At 47.6% G+C, this 22,629-nt stretch overlaps 1 protein-coding gene across 10 annotated transcripts in view; it reads right to left on the minus strand.

Moving 5' to 3' along the window:
* Positions 1–1,967: 1,967 nt before the first annotated feature.
* The window catches only part of Msi2 (musashi RNA binding protein 2), a 374,256-nt gene continuing 353,594 nt past the window's right edge, over positions 1,968–22,629 (minus strand). For 2 of the 10 annotated variants that reach the window (XM_031354278.1, XM_031354277.1), the window contains 3 exons: positions 6,327–6,481; positions 4,577–4,649; positions 1,968–2,178 (listed from right to left, as the gene is read on the minus strand). In XM_031354278.1, the coding sequence (XP_031210138.1) occupies positions 4,608–4,649; positions 6,327–6,481 (197 nt within the window). In that variant the 3' untranslated portion in view covers positions 1,968–2,178; positions 4,577–4,607. Of the gene's footprint in view, positions 2,179–4,576; positions 4,650–6,326; positions 6,536–7,353; positions 20,794–22,629 lie in introns of those variants that run through there. The other 8 variants (XM_031354275.1, XM_031354273.1, XM_031354276.1 and 5 more) reach the window with 4 other exon arrangements.

Below are 22,629 nucleotides of genomic sequence, written 5' to 3' on the forward strand. Positions count from 1 at the left end.
AAAAAAAAAAAAAAGAATATGATTTGCTTTCTTAAAAAACAAAATAAAAGTTGCACTTAACTAGAACGGGAACAAGTTTCTTCCCGTCCTTTCTGCATTAGCTTTTTTGGAGACTTTTGAAGATGCTTCTGCGCTATCATGTCTGTGAATGTCTACATTAGTCTACTTGTTAGTAAAATTTATAAAAATAGGAGTGCAGCAGTTCATTGTAATAAATGTCGCATTCAGTGCCTCACACTGGCTGTGCCTTAAGTACCAAATTTATAAACGTAACAATTTAAAAAATATTAATAAAATGTCAATATCACATTTTAAAAAAGAAAAAATATATCTCCACACTACAGTACGCATTAATGCTACCTACTGAGTTGTACTTCCTACCGTTGCTGTTGCCGTTGCCGACCTATTACCGATATTTTTCTTTAAAAAAGAAAAAAAGTTAAATTAAGAACCATCCTTCATCCTAGGCGTCCTTCCCTGACTGAGGACCGTATTTCAGAACAGCCAAATGTCAAACTTGTGCAAACAGGAAGCTGTCAGTTTTTCCCACCAGTCACAGTGCAGTGATGTTTATATTTTATTTTTAAAATTCTGTTTACATCTACAATAAATTAAAAAAAAAACTCTTCCATAGCCTCTCTGATGATACTTGCAGCACTGAGGTATCAAAAAGGAAAATAATAATAATAATAATATATATATATATAAACTGAAAGGTTGCTTCCCTAATTTGTAAATAGAAAGTGAATGGAGAAAGGGTGATTCACGCAGGCTCATCCACGCCTGGCCCACAGGTCCCCTGTCTGGGGGGCAGGGTCGGGGGCAGGGTCAAGAGAGGCAGAGTATCCTAGGACCCTTTGGACGTGCTGAAATGATTGGACAATATAAAATGATCAGATATTTAAAAATTAAGACTGAAAAAGAATGGCCCCACCCTGCCCCTCCCCTAAGCCAAAACACGTGTGCTTTGAAACTTTAAATATGTCAAATATTAAAATTGTAGCTTTTTTTTTTCTTTTAAAAAACGTCTTGGGAAAAGCAGTTTTTGATTATTTTAAATAAAAATCTAGCTAGACCATAACATGTGACGCTGTACACAGAGAGGCTGGTAGGCTGGCAGGGTGCTAATGCGGCTCTTAGGTCTATCACACCAACAGCGAAGAGTGGGGGTTCGGGTTGCCCTGGCAGCTGGGTGCTCTTCTGTTGTAGTACCGGCTTCATCAAGGTTTCCTCCCCTCCTTCCAGGGCACCTAACTGCCTGGGGGCAACTCCCTCACAAAAATATTTTTGATTCTCTCTTCCTTAATAGTTTCTATGTAGTTAATGGAATTATATTTACAACATTTTTTTGTTTGTTTTTTGTTTTTTAGAATTCACAATTTCAAAAAACCTTATAATATGACCTCTTTGAACAGAAAAAAAGAAAAAAAAGCACTCATAGAAAAGGAGGACCCTCAAAACATGGCCGTCCTTACCTTATTGCCGAAAATAGATATACTTAGGTTAACAAAGAGACGTCACAAAAATGAACTGCTAGAGAGTCTGTTAAGCAGCCAACTGTATGTCACTTCTACAACACAAAATAGAGTCTATGCCCACCTCCCGCTCCGAATATCACAACTTCGATTCAGTGTGTGCTAAAGTCCCAGATGAAAAGTCTTACAGTCTCAGAATTGGTACCAAAAATGGGGAGTGACATCACCATCTCAGCATCCTTTAAAAGTGAGAACAGAATCAAAACAAAACGAAAATTCTCTTTAAAGGAAAAAAGAAAACAGAAGAAAGAAAAAACTCCTTAATATAGAACAAGTATACTATGGTTAGCTTTTAACTAGATATTAAGCTAGGTGACTACCAGACTAAGTCAAAAATCACTACCAAATGTGATTGAAGGAGATTTAAAAGGAGAAGGGAAAGGGAGAGGGAGATGGGGACCACCAAGAAAAACAAACAGAACCAAACCAAAATCATGGATTATATACAGGTTTAAAAGCTGTTGTCTTATATTACAGCAGGTAGCCGATGGGTGAGATGAGATGTGTCAACCCTCAATCCAAGTGTGCCACCTCTGGTTGGGATGAGGAGTGAGGCTGGTGGGGGTCCAGGTCTGAGGACGTCACCTAAACAAAGGGCCACTCAGAAACTTCGCCCAGTCTTGCCTGGACATCCAGGTATGCTCTGTAGCGTGGGGAGGTCAGGCGAGTCCCGGAGAGAACATAGAATGGGGGTGGGAGGGAGAAGAGAAATGTCAGGCACACATATGGTTCATGCCAACTATAAAACTACAGTTGTCAAAGACTAAGGTATGTGACTGTGTGTGTGAAAAATAACTGGGCTAATGGCTGATTTCCTAGCTTGGTAAACCAGATATCTAGGCTGTGCCTGACAGATAGATCTGACACAGGGTTGGATAGTTCTGGAGATCCTGGAGGGAGGTGGAGTCAGTACAGGTTTCCACTAGTTGGTCAAATCACACATTGATAAAAACAAAACAAAACCCTTCTGCTTAAGTTTTTGTTTTCAAAGCTATGTTTATGAAAAAAAAATATTGCCACCCGGGGGGTGGTAGTGCATGCCTTTAATTCCAGCACTTGGGAGGCAGAGACATGTGGATTTCTGAGAGTTCAAGACCAGCCTGGTCTAGAGAATGAGTTCCAGGTCAACCAGGGCTACACAGTAAAACTCAAAAAAGAAGAGGTGGGGGGAAACCTATTGTTAACTGTTAATAACTAATAATGTGAATCTGTACTAAGAGATTACATACTAAGGGATGGTTATAACTATTTAAAAAACAAATGAAAACATAAACAACCCCAAAAAACAAAACAAAACAAAACAAAAAAAACCCAAAAAACCAGTTCTGATCTAAGAAAACCAAAACAGACCCAGGACTCAGGCTTGCTAACTGGGTCATCCTGGATGGCCGTGAGCCTGGGCTCTTCTGTGGATGGTGACTACAGGTCAGAGGGTCAATTCTGCAGGAGACACATGATATGCCTGCCTCGTCTTCCACAGCTGCTATGCAATCGTGTGACTTGATTGGAAGGGGTAGGTTTTGAACTGCTGCTCTCCTGGCAACTTTATCCTTATGTAGAAACCGAGCCTTACAGCTGAATGATGGGCATAGACTAGGGGTAAGGTCGTGGGTGGCCTTATGAGGAGGGGGCTCTGGAGGTGATGAGTAGATACTGACAGACGCAGTGGCTGGACTCCCAAGGCAGTCTTTGAGTCCCTTTTTATTAGACACTGAAGCCATCTTCGGCTTTCAGAGTTCTTGGCCCTATCAGCCCTCCTTGCTTTCCGAGGAGCCTCACTGTCCCCGAGCCGCAAGACCCAGCTTTATTAGTAGCAAGTAGCTCTTTTTCAGACTGTTAGTGGGTTCTGGCTCTGGCCAGTGATGGAGGGTAATGGAGGTAAGGGATGGGAACGTTCATACACAGGGTTTACTTGGTTAGGAGAGGCAGTAGAGTTAGTGGAGCAGCAACAGAGGAGGAATCTAAAAGATTTGTGGAGCTCAACTCAACTGGGTTTCTCAAATGGTCCCGTTCTACTGAGTTCTACTGGTTGCTTCAGAGCTAGAAGATTCCCTGATACAAGAGAGAGGACAGACCCAGAGCTGGCTTTTCCCTCCCCCAGCTCCAAGTGAAAAGTATTGGGATTTCCCAAGTAGGACCTATTCCAAGGCCGCAGGCATCGCCTTCCCTTAAAGAGACACATGACTGGCTGTGTCACCCTCCGATTTATATGCCAGCACAGGACAGGCCTCGGGCTTCCTTGAGGATGACAACCCTCTGCCTGGCACTCCTCCCAAGCATGACACTTATTTTTGGAAGATGTAGTAAGAGGATTGCTCACTACCTGCCCAACCTCCCTCCCGTCTCTCCCACCACCTCTGGATTCCCATCAAAGTGATTTAAAAATGTTTAATTAACTTGAGCTCAGTTTAAAAGGTTAAGAAACTGGCAGGGATCCAAATTCACGTTAGGCAGGTGATGCTGTTAATTTAATTTGCTTTTCGTGTGGTAATCTTGATAATTACTCCATAGTTAACTGGCAAAAAAATGTTTTCCTTTCATTCAAAGATGGAGTCAGGCTGGTTGGCTGCTCAAACCCCATTGGCTGAGAGCCCCGGCAACCTACAGGGACAGTTCATAGGACTTTAGAGAATGGCCTTGCTCCCCATCCCCTGACCCCAAGACTGGCACAGGGCCAGTTTACCTGCCTCCATCCTTCCTGGAATGGACACAAAATGAGATCACCTTCCAGTTTCCCACTCAAGAAAGAAAAAAAGATGAGGGTGGAGAAGATACAGAAACGGAGCCAAAAGAACCAAATGAAAAAATGAGCAAAATGGGGGGTGGGAGGAGGGCAGGTGAGGGTCATGATTAAAAGCTGGAGGAGGAAATGAGAGAATAAAGATATTGGGTTTAATTTTGATCCCACTTCCTTGCAAAGGGGGTCTAGAGAGAGAAGAAAGAGATGTGATGTGATGTGCATGTGTGTACACGTATGAGCGGGGCACATATGTGTACGGACACGCGGGCAGGGCGGAGACGCATGGCAGAGACGGTAATACCTCATAGTGAGACGGCAATGGAAGCACCTGCTCAGTGGTATCCATTTGTAAAGGCCGTTGCAATCAAAGGTCCCTAAAATTGCACAAGTGTTAAGTTCATCAGTGCGTTATACATGGGAACAGATTGTCATATCCTGGGAAAGGAGATCACCTCTAGGACTAGAGTCAGTGGTTGCCAGCATGAATATGTAATTCTGAGACCCCGTGCCATGGGGAGTTGGGGTGATGCTGTCCCTAGCTCCCTCCTTCCTGCCCAGAGATCCTCCACCCAAGCCTGTCTGCTTCCCAAGGGGAAACCAAGAGCCAAACTCTGAGGGGTGAATGGTTAGGAAAGTGGGGCTCATGCCTCAAATAAATGACCATGACAGTGGCCATGAACCCCATAGGGCAAATACAAGGATCTCCGTCCTCCATCTCAACAGAGTAATTTGGGAGAAGAAATGTCAGTGGTGATCAACAGTGATGGCCTGTGATTATTTCAGAAATAACATCACAGTGTGAAAGTCCCAAGATCCAGGTTTTTAAGAACAAACAGGATGTGCTGTTTCTCGCTGCTGAAAATGGAAATGAGTCATGTTCTGAGTGCTGATCGACAGGCCCCCAAATTGATACAGGCTCCGGGCTGAATAACAATGTTCTGGATTTGGTACTACAGTTGATCCGAGGGGATTAGACTCATCAGACTACTGATTCAAGTAATACTGGCTTTGGAGCAGAATTGAAAGAGGACTCAGTAAGCACGGGACAGGGTTGGCTGACATGCACAAATATGTGTCTCTGTGAGAATGTAGAAGACAGTGTGCGTTCACGCTTGTGTGTATGAGTGTGTGCGTGTCTATGTGTGTTTCCAATGCCAGGAGGCATGAATGAAGTTACCTTGGTTCTTCAGGCTCTTGCAATGGCTTTGGTCTCCCCAGCATGGTCCCCAAGACAGATTTTGCCTGCTTTCTCCCAGATATAGAATCTGATGCAGAATGTAACCTGGGATAGCAGACACCCCCCCACCTCAACTCAAAACCAAACTGCCTCCAAAAGAATGAGGCTGGCTAAGGCAGAGACTGGCCCGGGGTTTTGTATTTCCAAAAATGGAGGGGGCGCCAGCCAGCAAGTGGGCTCAGGCACATTCATGCTCACACACCAGGAGGGAAAAGAACAATACGCTCTGAAACCAACATGCAAATCTTTTAAGCAAATTTCCATTGCCTGGATTAGTCAGATTATAGAACCACAGAGCATCACAGATATCAAACGCATCTGGCCTTTGGGGAGCTGCAGCTAAAGACTGAAAATAGGAACTTACTCAGGAACCTGGAGGCTGGAAGAAACATTAGCAAAGAAGTGGCCTGGGAAGGAGCTTGCCTACCACCTTCCGGGCACTGACACCAGTGGAGAGCAGATGTGAGGAATATGGCATGAGGACTTACCATATGCCAGAACATGACAGGCTATCTCTGCTCATTCTCACCTAGCTTTTCTTTCTTTCTTTCTTCCTTCCTTTCTTTCTTTTTTTTTTTAAAGGTATCCTATTCTTTGTATGGATTATATGAATTGGCTCAAGGTTGCAAAGGCTAAATGTGACGGGAGAGGTTAACAGAGCTTACAATACATGACTGGGCCAGCGGATGGAAGCTTCAGCTGGCCTGGTGTTGATGGGGGTTGACTCTTCCTCTGCCCTTAGCTCTGGAGTTTCCTCCCCATGGGCTGCAAGAAGTTGGTGAGGAAGGAGGAGGGCAGCGAGGCAGGTACTTACAGCTATGCCGTGGCCGAAGCCTGAGCCCGGCTGAGGGCTGGCTGCGCTTATGTAATTCCCCACTCCGGAGTCCTGGCTGGCAGGGCCGTAGAGATCGGCGACAGGTCCTGGGCTGTTGGCCCCCGGGAAGCCTCCGGGCCGCGCCGGGTTGGAGCCTGCCGGGGAAGCGGGCGCGCCAAAATTCGGTTGAGCACTGTAGCTATTCAGGACTGGTGTGCAGAGAATAGAGCTGGGTATGAGGCCAGAAGCCAGGCATGCACCGATCATTACAAGCCAAACACTCGAGAAAAAAAAAAACAGCTGAGGCCCAACTTCTAACACTCAACCAAGGCCATGCGAAAACATCAGCAGGGACTCAAGAATACTCAGCCCAGGCTACCACTAAGAAGCTTGGAGCTCCAGAATAGATAGAAGAAAAAAACGATCATTCAACACAGTATGGCAACCAACCGGAGGTGCTTCACTGCCCACCAGGTTATCACAATAGAAATAGAGATATATATGGAGAGAGAGAGAGAAAGAGAGATTTTTTTTTTCACATCTGAATTGACGCTCATGCAGTCTTCTAGGTTTGGGCACGTTGAGACAGCATTCACATCCCATGCAAACTACAAAGGAACTAGTTTTAGACTACACATTGTGTTAATATTGATATTAAAACATGACAGGAAACAAAAGCAATTTTGTGTGGTTGAAAAAAATCTTTGGGAAAGGGATTCTGAATTCATTTTTGTGTGAATGTGTGTGTGTGTGGATGTTTCATTCCATTTCTCTTGGTTTTTTGGATCCATTGAATGACGAATTTGTGTGTGTGTTTTTTTTTAAAAGACAAAACAAAAAGATCTCCATTCTGTACCCCTCTCCCCCCACCCCACTGGCTACTCCCCTCCCTCCCACCCCTCCGTTTATACCCTGCATGAAAATTGGCAATATTGAAGTGGTCAGAGGATGGGATATGTCATGGAAAGTTCAGGCAGCTTAACGTAATAGTAATGATGGCGGCAGAGTCCTCTTTTGGGGTGCAGAGCAGGGATGGAGGGAGGGAGGGGATGGGGTGGGAATGGTAACCTGAAGGTTAGCTAAGGCTGGGGTGCTGCTAATGATCCTAACAGGATACCCACACACTCACCTCCTGCAGGAGAAGGAAAAGGGGAGGGATATAAAGTTTTTTTCCTTTGGTTTAAAAAAAAAAAAGATAAGTAATAAAAGCAGAACACACTAACTGAAAGAGCTGACAGCTAAAGTGTATCTGACCACAATGCATTCTGGTTACATTATCTCAGGTAGAAACTCCAGACTGTGGGGAAGAAAGCCGGGGAAAGAAAGCTTGGAATGCACCTTGGCTACTGAGGGACCCAGCATCCATACAGCCAGAGATTGTGCGCTGTGTCTGGGAGATGGGTGGCCAAAGGTGACACTGCCTTAGCTGCATCTTAGCCTGTTTCTAAGACCACCATGCCTTCCTACTGAGAGCCGCAGCCTATCAAACAGGTGAATTCTGCCTCAGCTTTTTATCCTTTTAGTAGACTAAACTTTATTTACTGTTTAAAAAAAAATTATTTTTCATCATTGGCTTTAGATGGTAATGCACACCTTTAATCCCAGCACTTGGGAGGCAAAGGCCTACATAGCAAGTTCCAGGCCAGCGACACACTGAGATCCTGTCTTAAAAAACAAAAATCAGAGGGGTTGGAGTGATAGCTCAGTGTGCACTGGCTGCTCTTCTAGAGGACCTGGATTCAATCCCCAGCACCAACATGGCAGCTCACAACTCCAGTTCCAGGGGCTCTGACACCCTCACACCAATGCATATAAAATAAAATTAAATGTATTTTAAACAAAACAAAACAAAACGAAAACAGGACCCCCCCAAAAAAAACCCCAAAACTCCAAGCAATCTCTCTTATTGATTTTGAAATTTCCAGCAGCTGCCGGACCTTAGCTAACACGTTTTGAAGAAACTGAGTGATGAAATCTCGCTTGTCTTCAGCTTTAGAAGGCTCACTCCCCCTCTTGGCTCCTGTGGCATCACTCCTCTGCCCTGTAACAGCTGCCAAGAGCATCTGAAGTGTACAGTGGAGTCCTTCTTGCCTGGGGCCCTGTCACTGGAGGCCCTCACTTCTCTTGTGACTTTGAAGAACATGTAAGTGGATTATTTTTTTTTCACGTACTTGTCATAGGAGTGAGAAGAGATAAATGATAACGCACTTGAGAAGGGACACAAGATCCAAAGTGGACCAAACCATACTGGGTCTGGCTCCTGCCTCAGCAGAGGAAAGAAGGACTGTTGTCTCTGGATGCCCTTGGCCAGGGTGCACCCCTCTGAAGCATTTGGCCAGAAATTAATAAACAAGATGACCAAGCAAGTGGGATGGGGAAAAGGGGGAAGGTGGGAGTGTTCAAAGCAAGTGGATAGCTTATTTGGAAATATACTGGCAGCAGAATTTTTTGAACCAAGAACATAAAGATTGCGGATGACATTTGTCCCTTCTTGCTCATGGAGGTAAATATCCAGCCAAAAGGTGGCATTATCCTGGTGACCACACCTTTTTCTACTGGGCTCAGGAAACACAAAGAGCTGGACAGTGGGTTCTTGGTTTGCCCACCACCAACCCCTCCCTCTATAGAAGAAGGAACTAGCTTTGACTTTGGGCAAGAGAATGGGGTGGGGTTGGGAAAATGTAGTAGTGGAAGACTGAGAGAGATTCTTTTTTTCAGCGTCTTTCTCCTCTGATAAGATGCGTTTCTAGGAAGATACTAGACAGGCAATGAAGAGAAGGCAGGAGAGCCCCACCCCTGGAGACAAATCCAGCTAGAGAAAGACAAGAGGCAGCAGGCTGATGAAAGGATGCTGTCCAGAGAGCCCTCTATGGAAGGCTTAGAAGGCAGGAGGGCTGTTGGGATTTACCTTACCCCTGGCAATGTTCCTGGCTCCATGCGCACCTGGAAGCCTGCACTTGTAGTCTGAAGGGAATTTTACAAGAAGCTTATTTTAGGCCTATAGCACCCCTCCCTGCTCAGTCATATTGCATCTAATGACAGTGACGGCACTATGGAGAAAGGTACTGTGCTAGAATATGGCTTACCACCACCCCCAGTTCCACTGCTCAGCTGTACTTGCTCAGCTCAAGGTTATGCAGCAAGCATCCCCTAGTGAAGGGTGGAAGACTTGGCTGCTGTGTCCTCACCAGAAGGGTACAGAGGACAGGCAATAAGCACCTAGTTCTAGGTTCATCTCCTCCATGGACAATGGAACCTATGCCCATATGGGTTTAGCCACTGAGGAGAGATGTCCCTTCAACACTCGAGTCCCCTGTGGCAGAAAAATCACACCCCAGATAGTGTAATAAGGTCATCAGGCAAGAAACCTATATATACATTTAGGGACCCTGTTCAGGAAGGGATAGAGACGGGCACTTGGTAGCTGTTACTGTCTGCCAATAGCAGGAAGGTAGCTAGGACAAAGGAATTTTCTTCTCTCTGGAAATCAGCACAACTCCTCACACTGTGCTGGCTGGCTACTTGATAACAGGGTCTCTTCCTATGAGCTGTGAGAGGCAAAGAAGCAAGCAAGAGGCCAAGTTCCCATGAAAGTTCTTTCTGTGAAACGGGTACCAAAAATCATCTGGAGGGGTCAGGTTTGGTCCCCTAACCCCAAGAAAGGATATGGCATCACTTTTCACGGGTAAGGAAGGGCGCCTTGACTATTGTGTGGCTAGTCCAGCTGTGTGTATGTATGTGTGTGTGTGTAATATCTGGGAATATCACGGCATGTCAGCAGAAGCTGAGACTGTTACATGGCCTGGGACAAGGCCTGGGATCCGTTGGCTGGCAGTTTGGGGGCCCACTGTGGTAAGCGGGCTCACTTCTGAGCAATGTCCATAGCCCTGGCTTAATTCTAGGGTGGTTCCCCTTCTGCTCCTGATCCCTGGCACTCTCCAGCCTCCCCAGTCCAGGCAGTACAAGGGATCGAGTGGGGACACTGGACTTGGAGTCAGAAGACCTGAGTTTGACTCTGGCCCTACCCTGACACCTGTGTGTCCTGGTCCAGCTTTTGTCCTCATCCATGACATATGAGTAATGTGCCCCTTATTCAATCTGAGTCACTAGACTGGTGTGAGAATGAAAAGGAGAAAAAGCTCTGTGACTTATCAGGTATATGCAGGGCCCCACACAGGGCCTGTATGCACAGTTAGCAAAATCCAATAGAGGAAAATGCAATCCACTTGCCATACAGACCTGGAGGTGATTACAAAAGGGTTCAATCCATCCATCTGGTGCATTTAATCACCCTGGACCTGGAAAAAAGGACTGGGGGAGTGGGGAGGAGCAGCATGAAAAGCAGGGACACTTGCTATACCCCAGAAGGCCAGCAAAGCAAGAGGAATGTATTCAAATGAAAGTTGGAGGTATTTTACATTAAATGAAAAGCTTCCTGCTGCTCAAGAAAACACCTGGATGGCTGACCCAATGAAGCCTTCCTAGCTCATCTCAGAGATGGGAAGAGAAATTGGACCAGCACTGCACTGGGAATGTAGACCCTTACTTGGGGATGCTCAGCCAGAATCTTCCAGGAGCTTCTCCACTTTCTAAAGGGGGCCAGGGTGTGTGTCCTCTGTGTGTGTGTGTGTGTGTGTGTGTGTGTGTGTGTGTGTGTTTGTATGTGGTTCTGCTTACCTGTGGTCAGGAAGGGCTGAGCCAAGAATGGAATTAATCTCTGGGGGTAGGGAAATGATGTAAATCACAATAGCCTTACTATAGGTCCAGGAAAAGACATGGAGTCCAGGTTTTTCTCTATTGTCTAACATTGGGCAGAACTTGAAGGGAACAGCAGAGAAGGAGACCCACTCCTAGCCACAGCACCCAGGAGATGTTAAGACACTCAATGTCTGAACGAGCAGCCTCTGTGTCCTTGTCCAGCCCTTTAGGTGTCTGGAACCAAAATACTAAAATTAAATAGGAAACCCAAAGGCTGAAAGCTGGCTAACTCCAGTTTGATGTTGAGAGTCCCTTGGCCTGCTCCGATCTGTCCGTGAGGCACATCGTCTACCTAACTTACTAGGGAAGCAACCAGTATGGTTTCCCCATGTGTCTCCAGTCACCCCCACTTGTTGCTATGCCGCTCATCGTGAAGGTTTCATCCCTGCCTGTCCCAGCCATAGATCCTTGGTGTCTTATACGTTACTTCTCATATGACCAGTGTATATTTTTCTGTACTACAAACATGCTGCAGTACTATGAAATCCAAGGCTAGGACTAGTGACTTTGAAGATGGTCTCCCACTGTATTCCAACAATGATGAAAGCTACCTCAGAATCAGTGGTCAGCACATCCCTGTTAGGAATGGCTGGGCAGGAGATGTACTACTAGCACGCATGGCTGGGCCAAGATAGGTGAGAGTTAACAAGATAAGAGAGTGCCAGGCTAGGAGGGCCACTCACTCAACAGCTTTTAAGATGGGCTTCATTACCACTGTATGAACTCAGCAAACTCAGGGTCTTAGGACTGAATCCAGTTCTAACTTGAAAGTTCATGTCTCAGCTCAGGTGTCCCTCCCTGATTCACAGTTTGGTGCTGTAGACACCTCTCTTACTAGCCAGGGATCTCCCTGGGGTTGGATGGTGCCCCAAGACATCGGGGCCTTCATCTCTGCTGAAGACTGGGGTACCTTCCATTGTGTCATAAAACAAAGGACCTCATGGAAAACAAAACAAAACAAACAGAAATGCAGTCAGTAAGTGGGAGGGGCTACCGGCCAAGCCCTTACTGAGACTCTCACTTCTATCAAGAGCCTGGACACAGTGGGGTCCCCAGAGAACTAACTCAGCCCTCAAAGTCCATCCCACTCTGCTGGGTCCTGTGAGGAGCTAGGACACGTTATGGCCGATTGGCACTTGGGAGCCCAATCACATCTAACAGCATCTTGGCACCAGAGGCTCCAGCAGCCGGGTGTGGGTGGTGGATGGTGGGTGAGGAGGGTGTTCAGGGCACAGTCCCTCGAGGACCTGTACAGAAGGCTTTCCACTTGAGTAGTCCCTCTTTAATGATTGTAAAGGCGCAGGAGTTTAATCCATTTTTGATGTAAGCACTAATAGCTCTATGTCCTTGAAGTTCAAAGCGGGCGCATACATGTCACTAATTAACCAAGCGCAGAGCCATTCAGCTTCCTCTCATGTTCCTAATTAGGTCTTTAATAACAAACAAACTCCAACCTTAGCAAGAGGCTCCCATTTGTCAGCCAGTCTAGGAGGATGACTGCTTCCCTGTTTACAGTTGTTCTAAACTTTTTGCTCCTAATCTTAGCCTGGCCTCAAGGGAGATGAGAGAGTCACACCATAGAGACAAGGACCCCTTAAGGCCATCCTTGAAGTTGGTCTCGTTGATCCTGGTAGGCAGAAGAGCCCTGAGCCCACAGGGACTCTAAACTTAGGCTGGTGACTTCCCCTGCTTCCTTTTGGAAGATGCCGGGTGCCTGTCCTGGTCAGGGATGGTATAAAGTTGTAAAACTAACCAGGACTTGAGGCTATGGTTATACATTGACTTTGCCCAGGCTCTGATTTGATGGGTTTGAAATACGGCCTGGCAATGAGGGCAGTTGAGAAACCGCCCAGGTGATCCCAGCATGCAACATAGTTGCAACAAATCTTTAAGGCTGGCTCACTCATTAGCAGCGAGGAGCAGGTCTTCTGTACTGAATTTGTGTGTCATGTATGTACGTGTTTGTGTCGGGGTGTGCATGTGGAGGCCGCTGTCAAGTGTCTTTATTGCTCTCCACCTTAGTTGAGACAGGGTCTCTCGATGAATTTGGAGCTCATCAATTTGGTTAAGCAGGCTGACCAATCAGCTCCAGGGATCCACCTACCTCTACCTCCTGAGCAGGGGTGGGGTGGGGTGGGGGTTTACAGACTTAGCTGTGCCTCAATGTTATGTGAGCACTGGGGATCAGAACTCGGGTCTACCTGCTTGCAACAGCATGCCCTTTACCAACTGAGCCATCTCCCCTAGCCCCATATCTTCTGCTATTAATGAATCCTGTTCACAAAGACAGAACCATAGAACCATAGAAGCCTAAAAGGTCCCCCCAAGCACACTTAAGGCCGGAAATCTGATATACTGAAAATGTGATTCTAATTGTAAACAGAGGCCCACCACACCACCATACATCCAACTGTTCTCAAGGGCACACCCCACACCTCCATGGGATTTCCTGTCACTGGGATGCTCTTGGCTTTCTCTGCAAGCTGTCCTTAAGCCACTGTCATTTCCATTGCTTATGTCTCCTAGGACAAGGGATCAGGAGCTTTGGACAGAGCAGCAATACAGAGCTGCCTGGCAGATGGGACCTACTGGGGACTGTAAGTCTGAAATCCTCATTTAGTAGAGGTGGACGCAGGCCAAGCACCATGCCCCGCCCATCCTCCTGTGGGTTTATCTTCTGAGCTATTTCTCACTCACAAGGCATCTCCTCCCCCAGGTGGTGGGTGCACCTCTTAGTGGTTTCAATATCCTCTTAGCTATTTGAGCCTTGAAGGTCAAGACCTAGGGAATGGAGATCATGAACTCAGTGAGACCCCTAGTATGTCATGGTGAGTTTACTCTCAAGACAGGCAAACAGAAAAAGAGGCTGGCAGAGGGAAACCCCAAAACCTCAGGGGCTACACCTCAGTGGAAGGTTCAAAGGGTGTTTCTCTGGATTAAAAAGACAATGTGAGGTCAAAGACAGCTTAAAGTGACAAGGAGTTTCTTCCATGTCAGGTGGTGCCTGCTGGGTTTCTGGTCTGTTCTCTGGTGGGGGAGGGGTGAGTTAGTTTTCGGACTGACTCTCCAGGCTACCCACCCTTCTGTGTGTATCTGTAAGGCTGAACTCTCCAAGGCCCGGGAAGCCCACACTCTCCAAAACATAGCCAGAAATAACTTCCAGAAAGAGAGGGAGGCAGGCTGGGAAGCAGGGGCTGGCCTGCTTTCCTCATACACCAGTCTCTACCTCAGGCACCCAGGCGCAAGCGTGGCATTCACTATTTGCCATGGACCTGGACAGACCACTTTATTAATATTAATAAGTAGCCAGGAACAAAGGGCCCATTTATTTTTAGCCTTCTTTAATTGTGTAGTAATTACTCATCTACAAAACAAATGAGCCCCTGTTTGCAGTTGCTATGGTACCTGGTGCCCAAGCCTCCCTGAGAGAAGATTGGGCAAGGAGTCGGCTTCGCCTGTGGCCACACCCCCTTCTCCACCATTGGCCCAAAGCACAGCCCCAGCAACTGGGCAGCCAATGGCCTCCTTGCTCTAGGGCCGGGCAGTGTTTTCCAACCACTTTCCAGAAGCGGTTTGTTCAAGGCAAAGAAAGGGATGCTGACTCCTCCCTGCAGAGAAGTCTGTCTACCCAGAGATTCCATCCCTATCTATCATCTCGGACAGTGCCTAACTTCCTTCAGCTGTATTTTAACTAAAGGTTCCCTTCAAAAATTTCCCTTCAACCTGGCTCCCTCATGTTGGACCACACCCCTTCTGGGTCTCCTTTGTTTAACACTGGTCTGAATGGGTGCAGGGACCAAATCAAAATGTCAGCCAAAGATCAGCCAGGCAGAACCATGCCGTGAAGTCCCAACAACAGAAGCAGGTGCAAAAATGCAGAGCGTGCCTCCCGAGACCACTTGTAAATGATTTTAGGTTATCGCCTCCCCTAAGGATAGAAAGAATTGAGTGGGAACAGCTGCACCTTTCTGTGGCGTGTTTAAAAGTTGCAGTCTGGCTCAGCCATGGTACAACGCAGCATGTGCTGATAGTGGCTGAGAGTACAGGCTGATGGGACAGGCTCAAATCCTGTCACTGCCACCTCAGATAAGCTACTATCTCTTCCCAGAGCCAGTTTGTAATCTCTGAAATGGGAAGAGGGCCGATGGCACCCACTTACGGCTTCAGAATTAAGTGGGGTTATGGCGCGTGGGCTAGACACACACAGTACTTGACTTGCATAATGTGATCCACGACTGATGAATTGTTGTTATTATTATTGTATTAATAAGGTGGGGGAATGTCCTTAATACTCTCCTGTTGACAAGATACTCTTCTTTAGGCAAACTCCCAGCAGATGCGTATTTTGAGGTGTCCGGTTCACTAGGTGTGGTTTTCTTTCTATTAATCCGATCTGCACAAGGACAATGAGAGGTGGACCAGCAGAAAGGACGAGGGTGGATGCTGCCACAAGGGCAAAGGAATAAGAACTGACAGGCTGAGGATGGCAGTGGTGACAACTTGTCACTGAAGGTAAAGTGGAGACGAGTCTTCTCTGGGCCCCTGCCCAGGTCAGCTTTCTTAGGTGGCTCTGCCTTTCCCAGTCTACTGCTATGCAGAATTTGAACCAATCCCCAGTCCCACAATATAGACATAGTGACCCTTGCTGGCTTCTAGGTGGCCCAGTCTCTTTAAGTCTACACTGACTACCCAGTAGCCGGTCTTCCATTCCCAATCTCTGAAGGCCAAGGCCAGGTCTCTCCTCAAGTACTGAGCCTCGCTGCCTGACGAGCACTTCCTGACCAACAGCTAGATCTCAAACTTGACTAGGTGATCTGCCCTTCCCAGAAGACTGAGTCTCCACAGAATCCTTCTGTACCCTACCCCAGCCTCCATCACCATGGCTGAGCCCAGGCTCATCAAGGAGTGGAGAGTATGAGACCTCCTATGTAGATATTTACTAATGTGTATTCAGAGGCCACAACATCTAAGAAGTATTTGTGACTTGTTCTACCCCTCCATGCTACCCTGAATAATGCAGCCAAGGTATGTCAATCAAGCGCCTCTGGTTTCACTTCCTGGTTTGGGGTTTGGCTTCGTGGCTGGGTACCAAGGACCCTTTACACTGGTTTTTCCAGCTCTCTAACATCACCAGATGTTCATCTCACCCCTACTGTATTTAATTCTCCAGTCACAGTTAACTGTTTGCAGCGCTTCAAATGGACTCTCCTAGACTACTGAAGAACCTGATCCCCTCCTGTGCATGGAGAAAGTTTCTGTGACTGGGTTTTTGGTGGTTTAGAGTCATTAATGACCTGTGGTCTTCACTTCAGGCTGGCTGGTTCTTTAGGGTATAGACAGCGCTGGTGTTCTACCAGTCCCCCAGGGGGTGTGATCTATGCCTCGGTTGTTACTACAATGTAACTTACTTTCTCTTTATCAGACCCTAAGTGTCCCCCAGGGGTGTGGTCTGTGCTTCTGTTGTTATTACAATGTAACTTTCTTTCTCTTTATCAGACCCTAAGTGTTGGGATGCAGTCCTTCCGCCAACCGCACTGTATAAAAGCCATTTGGTTTAGAAGGAGAAAGATCTAGCTAACATTCAGCGACTGGTTTTTATAGCACAGGCCTTGGCCAATCAGCACAAAGCACCTAGCTTTTGCTAAGATTCTAGACCACCTTCTGAGTTGTGTTGCACTGTGCCGCTCAGCCTGGCTCTGTATCTAGCCAAAGGTCAGTGAGGCTGACCTTGAACTTCCGGATTTCCCTCCTTCTGACTGCCGAGTCTTCAGGTGTGTGCCATTCTGCTGGGTTTATCCAATGCTGGGGATCAAAGCCAGGACTTCGTGCATCCTAGATTGAACACGCTATCAACTGAGCTACACCTCTAGATCCACCTCCTTTTTCAGATGGGATAGCATGACACCTCACACAGTAGCCATCATGAGGCAAAGCAGCTCAGATAAAGTAAGTTCTAAAGTTAGGAGGGTAGCAGAAGTCCATAGAATAAATAGAAGGGTCTGGAAAAATGCAGACTTCCATACTTGGTAAAGTATCTGCTGAGTTAAACTTTGGTAATCTCCATCTGGAGGGCTGGACTATGTGGTCTTGGGCTGAAGCCCGAGTCCTTGGAATGACACACACCTCGACCCCAGGGCTGCCTGGGTGTTCCCTGTATTGCTGATTATGTGAGGTGTCTGGGTGGCAGGCCTATAGTGGCAGTTCCTCCACAGGGCTAATTTCAGGAGGCCAAATACCTGCGTCAGATCCAGTGCTCTCCACCTTGACTCAAGCCTTGCTTCCAGGTCACCAGGAGTGTGACTCCGGATGAGTCACATAGACGTTCTGTAACCCTGCTCTCTCCGGAGAAAGCATGTGAAACCAAGTGAGCCCGGCTTTCCCGTGTAGTTCAAGGCTTGGGTGTCACTGTATATGGCTGGCTATCAAAGCTCTTTGGAATATACGGCACCATGATGCCTCCAAGCCTGTGCTCCTCCTACGGCTCTTGTCAACCCTAGGGGGTGACCACCATTCAGGGCTCTTACAACCCCCAGTCCCTCCACCAATGGGAGCGGGTCTCTAGGCCTAATGTGTTCTCTCCGCTTGTGCAGTGCCCAAGAGAACCACTATTCCTTCTGCGGAAGGCTCCTTTGACAGCTGGGCCTGGGCTTTCCGGTCAGCACTGGAGCAAACCTACTTAAGGGACAGTCAGGAACATGTCACCTACTGAAAACCATTCCACTGATTTAAAGACCATTAACATTCCCCCACTCCATCTGCTTCTAGATTAACTTAGACTTCGGTCTGGACTTTAAGGCTAGTCACTAATTGCTCTAGAGTTGATTTATCAAGTGTATGGTCTTTCTATTACAAAATTATTGATTGGAGCTGATGTACTGTATCCTCAACAGGGCTGGTCCGAAATCCCTCTGGAGAATGAATGGAGCCGAGGTCAGCAGCGGCAGCCTGTGCACATCATTATAGATTCAGTGAAGTTACTTAAATCCCATTGCCAGTCTTTGTGGTTAAAGCCCTGCTCTCTTAGAAATGAAATTTTTAATGACAACCTGGGAAAGTAGATGCTCTCCAGAACACAGGCTGGGGCCTGAAAGATGAACACCGAGTGGGTAAGCTAAGTCTGGCTACTTGTGGTACCTCATCTTTTCCCAATGGGCCATACCTTTCTCTCCCTCTGGCCCTTACACTGATTCTACTTATGGCAACAGATGTGACTGTACCCTAAAGAGAGGCTCTCTCTTCATGACTTTCCCCACAGATAGGCCACAGCCCATCGGTATGTTTGCTGACACGAGGTTGAGAGGAAAGCAGAGAGCTGCCCTGTGTCCTCCACTTCTCATCTCTCATCAGATCTTGCTGACAAAAGTGGAGAAAAGCTATTTCCAGAGATGAAGGCACACACTGCCCCACCCACTGCCCCCACACTCTGCGTTATGTATGCGTGTATGCAGGTGTACTTACCTGTGTGTGTGTGCACATGTGTAGAGTTCAGAGGTTGATGTCAGATGTTGTTTTTTTTTTTTTTTTTGAGACAGGGTTTCAAACTAGACTGGCTGTCCCATTAGTCTCCAGGACCTGCCTGTCTGCCTACCTAATGCTGGGGGTTATAGGTATGTGCTGTCACAGTCTGCTATATCTGGCTTTTCTGAATTTTAGGGCTCGTAGAAGTCAGATCCTTATGTATGTGTGGCAAGTACTTTATCCACTAAACAGTTTCCCTAGCTCACGTTCCCGTTTTATAATGAGGTCGGAGGTGGTCATTGTCAGGCCAGAGACTACACTGTCCTGAAAGCCACAAGATTTCTGCTTATGTGGAAAGATGGAGAGCTTTGAGACACTTTCACAGAAGTGGCTGCAGAGACCCAGAGCCATCTCAGAAGGGCTGGGATGTCCAAGCCAGTTTCTTGAGCCCTACCCCCTCTGCTGGTTTAAGAAAGGCCTCACAGTGCTGTGGCAGACATGCTAGTCTGCCCACTTGCCTCCTGGGCTGGAACTCTGAGGGTTCTACAGGCACCAGAGCTGTCCCAGGATGTAGGATGCAGGATGCAGGATGCAGGTTAGTAGCTTGGGGTTCTGCTCTCTAGTTTCTGCTCCCATTTGCTGCTCTTCCTTGCTAGTCCTAGGTCAGTTTGCATCGGCAGCAGCATTGAAGCCTGGGCCCAGCCATCTTCTGCAGCCTGCCTCCCCTGTCCCCAGGGAGACCATGCTGGAAGGATGGCTCCTCCTGGATTTTTCCACCTGGAGCCTTTGTGTCCTCATTCTGTCTGGCCTGGAGCATGCTCAGTTCTAACTCTGTCAGAGCGTCACAGCTTCCCCTCCACCCCCCAACCCCATGAGGCTTCTACTTCATTCTAGCATGACATAGCCTTTTGAAGATGTTATGGGCTCTGTGACTTTTTTCCTGAATTCTGTGTCCCGTGAGAGATAACTTGTATTCGGCAGATTCTGCCCTATGCCCGTCGGACTGTAGGGTTTGGTCAGAGCCACTGTTCACCTTCACTTGACATGCACTGCATAGTAAGTACTGTCCTTACTTCATATGGTCTTAGAAAGTTAGGGACAGAAGTTCTGGGGTCTCTGGTATTCCCTTATGGCTTATTATAAAGGCAGAGAAGATAAGAGTGTTTAAAGATGCTTGCCCACACATGCCCCAAGTGGAGGACAAAGGCTCCCTCCAGAAAAACATTTCTAGGGAATGCTAAGGGGAACGGGTGGCTCTTCATTGGCTGTCTCAGGCCTATCATGCATCTCTCTTCCCTGAGAAGCTTGGCAGTCACTACCATGAGGGATGCTGGGCCATCACTCATGCCACTGGCCCCCTTCACTGTCACCACTCCTAAGAGCCAGTGTCAGCATCTATCAGAGTCAAACGTACCCTCTCTGTGCAGGGGCTGAAGCTCTCGGTCTCCTCCTTACCATACTTTACCTCCCTCTACCCACCGGAACAGATGATACCGGCTGATCTTTTCATAGGGACATGTGTCCCTGAAGGGCTCAAGGAGAAGCTGGGCTTAGAGGACCAAGAACAGCATGGGAAAGATAAGAACTCAGAAGAATAGGGTGACTCCTTCCAACTCTGGCTCCCCTTGCTTTCGCTACGGTGAACACGGATCTTGTCGGGCAGGCTAGAGCTGAGGGTGGTGACCCAGTTCTAGACTGGGGGAGTGGAGAGCGTGAGGAGGTGGTGGTGGCTGATGGCGAGAACATGGATCCAAGCCCTTGGCGACATTGAAAACATGGAACCCCTTCTCTTCCTGGTTCCCATGCTACCCTTTCGACAGCGGTGTTGGGCCGCGCCTTCGTAGCAGACCCTGTAATATCAACTCAACAATGCATGTTCTACAACTACAGCTACAGCTACCAGGACATCTACTACAGTGCATGCATTTAGTTCAGTCCCACAGATACATAACAATCTAAGAACAGGCAAGGGAGGTGTGAAATGTTTTACTAGACAACAGGTGTTTTGGAGTTGTAACTGATAAATAAAAAAAATAAAAATAGAAAAACGTAAAGTGTACAAAAAAAAAAAGAGACATTTCTCGAGAGTTGGATATGAGTTTGTTTCTTGAACTGTTTCATCTGAACAAGCAAAACATGCAAACCAGCTGGTACTAACAGGAAGCTGGACACTGAGAGAGGGTTAACAGGTGTGGACAAACCTTCCTGCTGAGCGTGCTCAGAAGAGTGTCTGAGAGGACGTGTGCAGGTCCTAGTGTAAGAGAGGCGGGAAAGTTTGCCTCAGACACTCTCTCACCGCAGCCCCAACCAAGCAAGAGAAAAGACAACAGAAACATGACTGCTCACACTCACCACCACCGTCAGGAGCTTATGTCACTAGACTGGAATAAAGCTGGCAAGTATAAAGAACAGTAAGGGGTCCTGGCTGGGCCCGGAGGGTGGGTGATACTGGGGGAGGGGTGCTCTGCAGGCTCTGAGCGTAATACACGGACCTACCAAGGAGGTCACCCCAAAATAAAAGTACCCTGAAAATTGGTACCATTTTTTTTTTTTTGCCTCAGGTTGGGGGTGGGGAGGAGGAGGTGTCAACGGTCCAACCGGATTTATGTTTGGATGGGACGTGATGGGGACGGTGCCGCTGGAACTGGATGAACACAATCAAAATAAACAAACTCTCGACTGAGCACAAGATGAGGTTTCAGACTACCGGGTGAACGTGAAAGGAAAGTGACCACTGATAGTGAAGTTATCTAGGAGTCGGCAGGGAGGTCCCCCTGCCGGGCCTGTGCCCTGCTCACCTCAGGTTCTGGGGGAGGTAAGAAAAGGTAGGCAGGCTAGTCCAGAGGAACAGGCTGAGGCAGAAACTCAAGGCCCCCCCGCCCCCTTGACTGCCTTAATACCACAGCCCTGACGGATCCAAGTTGCCACCCTGAGAAAGATCCAAGCTGCCTCCCACTCCTATGGCCCTCAGCAGGTACTTCCTAACATGGGAGGTTGGGGAGGGGGGGGAAGAGTCAAAACAAAAGGGTAGGGGGAGCGGGAGAACTAAACGGGTGGGGCTAGATAAAAATGACCAAAAAACATTGCCTTCCGTAAGACTCCTAATCCCTAACCTAAGTCCAGGAGTCCCTGGAAGCAGAGACACATTTCCTAGAGTCTGTAGTCATTGTCAGGTGTGGCTTGGTACCAGGCTCCAGGAAGGTAATCAATGGATTCTAAGGACTCCTGATACAGGATGCTGGCTCAGGAGGCTGGGGCAGGGGCATCCTTAGCTTTTGGGGAAGACCTAGGCATAGGGTGAGGCAAGGTTTGAGGAGCTGGTAGAGGGAAATCTGTATCATCAAGTGCTTGGGAACCCTATGGGGCCTGGTGTAATACATACACTCATGTATGGCTTTTCTCAATTCACAACAGAGTATTTGTCAATGAAGGGCCAATCAAAGGTATATTAACTGGCCAACCTTCCAGGCTCAGAGTTTGGGTCATCTTCTAGAGAGAAGAAGGTGACAGTCCCCCTCCTGGCCAAAATAGGTTAAAAGAAAAAGGCAGAGTTCCCTTCCCCAACTTGATGGCTTTGGTCCAAGTCCAAAGATGGGGCTCTGGGCTGGGTTTCCTGGTCCCCATAATCAGATTGGGCCATGTTCTCTCTATGAACAAGCAAGCCTACAGCCACTAGGTAGTGCTGGGGGTTTCCTCTAGGGTGGGTACCTCAGGCTGAGGATTTACTCCTTTTACTGACCCAGGCTGGGGTGGGCAGGGGGTTGGGGAGCGTCCTCCTGAATACAATTCACTAACAGTGCAGCGATGAACATGGCTGACCTTGATGGCCTGTGGGAGATTCGGCTCCCGATGGAAATGGCTACAAATAAAACACCACTGATCCAGGAAACAAAATGTGTGGTTGGAGATGACCTTGAGGGTTAGGAGTTAGAGGGGTAGGTGAGTGGGGCTCCTGCCTGGCTGGGGAATGGGGAGGGTTCTGTGCATGGGCAGAGTGGCAGAAGAGGGTACAGCCCGGGGAGACGGCTCTCAGACTCACAAAGAATCCCATACTGCCCTTTAAACTTGCCATGAAGTTGGGGGGGGG

The sequence above is a fragment of the Mastomys coucha genome, unplaced genomic scaffold (genome assembly GCF_008632895.1).
Source record: "Mastomys coucha isolate ucsf_1 unplaced genomic scaffold, UCSF_Mcou_1 pScaffold5, whole genome shotgun sequence".
Taxonomy (NCBI): Eukaryota; Metazoa; Chordata; class Mammalia; order Rodentia; family Muridae; genus Mastomys; species Mastomys coucha.